General features: G+C 33.0%; 1 protein-coding gene across 1 annotated transcript; it reads right to left on the bottom strand.

Annotated features, from left to right (window-relative positions):
• Positions 1 to 5,358: 5,358 nt before the first annotated feature.
• LOC8274908 (nuclear transcription factor Y subunit B-3) lies at positions 5,359 to 6,738 on the bottom strand. Its single transcript, XM_002528618.4, has one exon. It carries the CDS (start codon positions 6,232 to 6,234, stop codon positions 5,572 to 5,574), a length of 663 nt encoding a protein of 220 aa, XP_002528664.2. The 5' UTR covers positions 6,235 to 6,738; the 3' UTR covers positions 5,359 to 5,571.
• Between the last annotated feature and the right edge of the window lie 235 nt (positions 6,739 to 6,973).

Raw genomic sequence — 6,973 nt, 5'->3', positions numbered from 1 at the left:
ACGTGCCGACTCGCGCGTTGCCGCCGCCGGCGCCTTCCTCCCTTCCGCCGCTCCGCAGCAGCTCTCCTTCCCTTCCTCCTTTCCATAGAAGCGTTAGCTGAAGGTAGGGAGTTGTCTTCGCCGTTCGGCCTCTTGCCGGCTTGTTTCGGCGATCCGGCCGAATCGGACTCCCCACCCCCGGAAACCCTTGAAACAACCCTCCTCCGTCGGAAATCCTTGCCGGCGGCCTTGAAAGGTGTCGCGTGAGCGGCCGACTTTCCGGCCCCGATCCGCCGCCTTAGGCCACTTCCGGCCAAAACTCTTGTCCTTCCGGACTCTCGCAACTTGAGCTTCGCGTAGAAGCGCCCGGATTTGAATTCCGACAACATTGGCGGGACCGGCCCGGACCCCAGTGTTTTCTGGACGAAATATTTTAATTTTCAACTCGGTATAATTTTATTAGACTCGAAAAATTTTGTTATAATATTAGAAAGTTATTGAGGCTATTAATTGCTTGTGTTGGGTAGTTTAAAAATAAATCAAATTGAATTGTTTGGATTGTGGTGTTTTGGAGTCGGGAAAATATTAATCACGATTCTTGTGGCCCGGCTCCTGTTATTAAATTCCAGCATGTCGATATGTTTTGGCAGGGTCTGGACCCGTTTTACGGGGGGTAAATATCCGTAATTTAGGGAGGTTCACATCAAATTTTCAGAGAATCCTCGAGTCCAATTTAATTCTAGGCGATTGACCTTAGGGTCTAAGTTTAGGAAAAATTTCGAATGTCTATTAATTGTATGTCTTTTGTTATTAGATAATTCAGCCTTCCCTTGACTCCACCCGAGGCGTAGGAGGCGGTATGGGAACGCATCAAATCTGTGAGTTAAAGTCATTTAATCTTTGCGCTATTGCTAGTCTGATTTTAATATGATTATTAGTATCGCAAGGTAAATGATTTCACTTGATTATTAATATTTGAAATAATATAAATATTATTATTAGTATGTTATAATAAGATAAGCGTTATTATTTTTCCCCTCGCAAATTGCACGTTGTTTTACCTTAAATCTTTAATCTTTATTTCGATATGTGTTGGTTGAGTTCATCAGATAATGATATTTATTATATGTGATGATTGCGAATTGGGAAATGTGGCTTGTAGAACATGCCGCCACAGTGGATTACATCGACAGCGACCTGGTAATGATCATGGACATGTAATAAGATATTTATGGGTTTGCCTGGTCGAGCATGGCTCTCTGGGCTGATTTGTGTAAATTCACGGGAGGTAAGGTCCCTGGTCAAGCATTGCTCTCGGTATGGCTTATTTGGATATTTAAGTGACCGGACTGGAGGTAAGGTCCTGGTCGAGCATTGCTCTCAGGCGCCCGATCTTATTGGATTAAGAGAGCCGAATTGCTACTAGATTTCTTATTTGGATATTTAAGTGACCAGATCGGAGGTAAGGTCCCTGGTCGAGCATTGCTCTCGGGGCGCCCGATCTTATTGGATTAAGAGAGCCAAAGTGGTACATTTAGAATTTGTGGTTAGGGTTCTACTTAGCCACACGTCCCGTGAAAGTAAAAATATCTTTAGTTATTTACACTCTCCTTTTATCATTTTATTATTATGGTGTATGATTTTATATTATGACTGCAATTATATTCAGAAATTGGTATATTGTTTTGAATAATTAATATATCATGTGAAGGTTGCAAAAGCCCTTAGATTATTTGATTTTGACTCACTCTAGACCGGTAGCTCGGTTGTAATTTTTTCGTGATTAAAGACTTTCGCCTTCGCACATTCGACAGTCCGACTTCTTCTTTTTCGGACTTTTGTAATTATCTTATACTTGTTTACTTGTCATTTTTACTCTAGAGTATCCGCAGTAGGAAATTTTAAAATTTGTGTAACTATTCTGACTCTTATTGGTAGTTTGATGATGTATTATGCAAGACAATTATGACTATTTTATATTTGGTTAATTGTATATTTGGATTTGCGGGTTGGTAAGGCTTACTACGGGTTTCGGTGGCCTTAAGCCTACCCATTCCCTAGTGCCGGTCACGGGCCCCCAGAGTGGGTCGTGACAATTATCCTTAATTTTAAATAAAAATCTATTGTTTTTATGTTTGATCCAAAAAGTAAGATTTTGAAATTCATAAATTTTTTAAATCCATAAATCCCAAAATTCCTCAATATAAAAGATACCTAAAGAACAAACATTATTAAAAAAAGTTAGGGATGGTTTGTATTGAGAGATTTTAAACAAGAGACTTTATAAAATCCATAAATTTAGCTTAAATCCATTGTTTGACAAGTAAAAAGTAATCTAAAGCTATGAATATTAAGAAATTCCTCATCCTCCAAAATCTCTCAATTTCTATGGTTTTAATTTCCTATTTAGGAGGTGAAAAAATTCAAAATTCATTATTTTTTAAAAATAATAGATTGTTATAACACTTTTTTTTTATTCTAATACTGTATGTAATAAATTCATTTTATTCTAAAATTATTTTTAATTTTAAATAAAAATTTATAAAAAATGATAACATCCTAAAAATCCATAAATTTTAATTAAATCTATCGATTCTAAAATTTTTCAACCCAAAGGATACCTAAAAGAACACAAACATAAGTGGAACAATTATTAACTCAATTCTCTCCGATCCTTCAAAAATTGAAGGATTGATTTTCCTTTCTCTCTAACTTTTTCCTTTCTTGCTTTCCATCCTTCCAACCAAACATGGAGAAACAGATGTTAGTATTTAGCTCAAATACCCTTGTAAAACAATGGGAAAATTACTATTATCTTTCTGAGAATTATCATAATTTACAAGTCTAACCCTGTATTTTCAAAAGTGAATTAATATCCTCTTAATATTTATTTTCGTCATCTATTACTCTTTCCGTCTATTTTCTCCAGTAGTCGATTTGATCAAAAGACTCAATTGATAAAAAAATATAATTTAGTCTATAACTTATTAGCTCTCTTCTCTTTACTGCCATTAATGGGAGATGGAGCTTGAAGGGGAGAGGGAGGCTGGGATCTTGGCGGTGGGAGTGTTGATGCCGGTGAAGGAGGTGGAAGCCACAACAGTCGCAAGCGGCAACGAACGGTGGTAAAAGATGAACGAAAATGGTGGTAGAAAATGAACGGTCTCAACGTCATTCACGTTGTTTCGGCATTGATTTCACTTGTTTTCTTGGTACAGTTGGACTCATGGCAATCTGAGCTTCCTTTTAATGGTGGCCTCACTGTTACTTTGGCCGGAGAGAAAACGGCAACCGCACGCCCTCCTTCTCTCTTTTTGATCCAAACACTGCAGGCGCCAAAGTGACTATCTTAAGTCACTAACATGTTTACTAGGTAGAGGACGTCATGAACTCATTCTTTTTGTGATGATCGCTGGTGGTACGAGTGGTGGTCGGAATTTCAACGGTGAAAAGGAAGGAGAGGGTGTATATGTAAAGAGAAAAGAGAGTTGAGGGACTTAAAACAATATCTTATTTAATTAATTAAATGATTATTTTACCTAATCAAACACTTAAAAGGTTTGGGTATCTCAATTGAAATTTTTAAGTTTCGAAATTATTTAAAGTAAATAACATATTTCAATTTAAGTCTAATTATGCTAACTTAAATTTAGTTGGGTAGAATTTGATTAGGTGAATTTGATTTATTTGGATAGGGATTTTAGAGTCTGTGTGGTTCGATTGATAATGTAACTGGTAGGTGGAAATTGATGACTGATAACTGGTAGCTGATAACTGATAAATTGAATCGTTTAGTAAAATTTTATTAGCGATTATATTTATTATTAAAAATATTTATAAAAATTATTTTAAAAGTAGAAATTTAAACTAAATTTCTACTAATAAAAATTTCTAACTTTAAATATCATAATTATAAATATTATAATTATTTAATTATTAAGAATAATTTTAAAATAATAATTATTTATTATAAAATAAAAAAATCTAGTTATATGAGATGAATTTAAATTTAAAGTAAGTTAGTATTAATAAGGATAACAACGTTTAAATAAATAAAAAATATCAAATAAACTATCAACTGATAAGAAAAAACTCTAAAATAGAGGTGATACAATCAACAATTACTTGAGACTAAATTAACTAACTAAATTAACTATCAATTGTTGTTTCTTAAGTCTTTATCAAACTTTAATATAACTGTTTTATAAAAAATAACTATCAGCTACATCAAATCTCTGAACCAAACACCCTCATTAGGTAATAATTATTTTTTAATAAGAAATATAAAAGGAAACGTAAAATATTTGAAGAGGTAATTTAATCATTTTTTATTTTTAATTTTTTATTAACAAATAAAGCAAAATATTAGCCAAACTATTAATTAGTACATTTTAATATCATATTCTTTTAACCATATGCTTTAATTTGAAAAAAAATTTAATTTTGCACAAATTTGACACTAATAGTAAGTTCAAGGACCAAACTGAAATTTTTTTATCAATTAAGTCCCTTAACATATTAATTAATAGAAAAGTAGACAGAAGATGATAATAATTAAAGGAAACAAACGTTAAAGGAATATTAATTCATTTTTGAAAATACAAAGTTGGACTTATAAATTATAATAATTCTTAAGGAGTAATATAATTTTTTCTAAAATAATTTATAACAAATTTTGAGTGCCGGCATTTTAGACGGAAACATACAATAATTATTAGATAATTGTAATAAAATTGTTTTATTCAGGGACTTCCCAGCCTTTAGCCTCTTTTTTTCCTATTAAATAATGGCTGTCACAGAACTGGAATCACCAAAGGACATCTTACTAAAAGGTCATGTGTTCTTTGTCCACCTAAAGAACATTGAATGTCTTTGGATGGGTTGTCCGGAAAGAGAAAAACTCAATGATTATTGATCTGCCGAAATCAGAAGTTAAATATCTTTTATTTTAGTGGTAGTTTTATATATACCCAGCTAGTAAGATGATATCAGGCCAAGTACATAGTTTTAAAGGAAGTCTACATGGACATGCACAAGTTAAGATCAATAATTCAACATTGAAAATAACTTACGAATTTAACCTTCATTTAAACTTAATTAAATTAATAATGCTCATTTATAGTAACATTATAATATAATATCTTTTATAATTAAATTATAAACTCTTAAAAATGGATTATAATATAAATAGTATAATATCAATATTATAATGAACACGAATGGTACGAACATTTAATATTTTGGATTGAATAATTAGTACATAATTTATTATATAAAATTAATAAATATGTATCAATAATTTAATAATTTAATATATAGTTGGAGACATATTTAATAAATTATTGGGCCAAATAGTTTTTTTCAACTTAATATTTCGAATTGGTAAATACCATGGATCATATTAGATATATAGATAGATATTAGTTGAACAAAGGAAGGAAAAAAAAAAAGTAGTAATTAACTTACATAAATATATAAATATATAGCAAAATACTCTATATATCTAGTGTTTCTACCACTCAACTCCATGATGAAGCTTAACTTACATAAATATATAAATATATAGCAAAATACTCTATATATCTAGTGTTTCTACCACTCAACTCCATGATGAAGCTGAGCCGCCACAGCTCTATTTCCATTCCCATCTCCATTTCCACGTATCTTATTGAAATTAAAACCACCCGCACCACTCACCAGATTCTCTCCATACCCAACAGACCTTGTGTAATTATCTCCATAGCTCTTATTTGTTACTTGTGAACCAAGCGAATAGAACCCAGTAGTACAGTTAAATCCTTGCACTTCCACATGGTGATGATCGGTTGGTAGAGATGAGTCATTGAGTTTGTTAATCTCAGTAGTAGGAGGAGGAGATTGCTCATCATGCCTACCCATGGAATTCTTCTCTCCTTCAGTCTCTCTGTACTTATTGAGATAGACTTTTAAGGGTCCGACGTAATTCTCGAAACCAAGGGTAGTCATAGACCATAAAAGATCATCGCCGTTTATGGTCTTCCTCTTCTCTCTTTGACACTTATCGGAGGCTTCGCCGGTGATAAAGCTTATGAACTCGGAAACGCATTCTTGAACAGTTTCTTTAGCTTCTTTGGATATTTTTGCATTTGCAGGGAGAGATTTCTTCATGATACGACTGACGTTGGCAATAGGGAGGAAGCGGTCTTGTTCTTTGTCGGATATGTTGCCGGAGGAAGGGCTTCCAATTGGGCTGCTTTGGTTTCTTTTTCCAGCCATAAAGATCAAGAAAATATACAAAGAAAGTAATTAAAAACGAAATTACAAGAAAGGCCAAGTGTTATAGTGTTTCTTGTTTTTTCAAGTGTTTGTTGTTGTTGTGGAATCTGATGAGGGAAGAGAATGGGGGTTATAAGCAAAGGGAATTGGGGTATAAGAGGAGAAAAATATAAATAAAAATAAATTGGAAAGCCTGTATGATGTGGACATAAAAATTAAAGAAAAGAGAGAAGCATTTTTTCTACTTTGAAGGATTAGATCCAATATTGCAAAGGATGGTTTGAGAGAAGTGTGGAATCTTGGGGAAAGAAAATCTGTTTGTGGCCTGCCTTGCATTGAGATCTTCAGTGGGTAGTGGTGACTTTTCTTAGTTATTAGGTACTTTGTTTTTACTAGGCGAATGTGATGCACAATTTATCCAAATTTAGAAAACGATTATTGCTAATTTTTATCTACATTAAATGTATATACTGCAACGAAAAAACATGTACAATCTGATTTATTTATTTATTAAGAACATGAGTCCTCTTTTAGATAAAAAGAAAAAGAAAAGTACTAGCTAGATAAGAGGGAAATGTAAACAAGATTTGGATTTTAGGTTTTGTGGGTGGATAGAGGAGAAAGTTTATTACTAGATATGCTGTCATGTAATTTGTTGGCTCTTGTTTTTGCTTTCTTCTTCTTCTTATTACATGGCTTTGTTTTGCAGGTTATTAGCTACTGGAGCTATAAACCCTAA

The sequence above is a fragment of the Ricinus communis genome, chromosome 7 (genome assembly GCF_019578655.1).
Source record: "Ricinus communis isolate WT05 ecotype wild-type chromosome 7, ASM1957865v1, whole genome shotgun sequence".
Lineage (NCBI taxonomy): Eukaryota > Viridiplantae > Streptophyta > Magnoliopsida > Malpighiales > Euphorbiaceae > Ricinus > Ricinus communis.
Note: the sequence above shows the minus strand (reverse complement) of the source record. Positions and strands in the feature narration are given on the sequence as shown.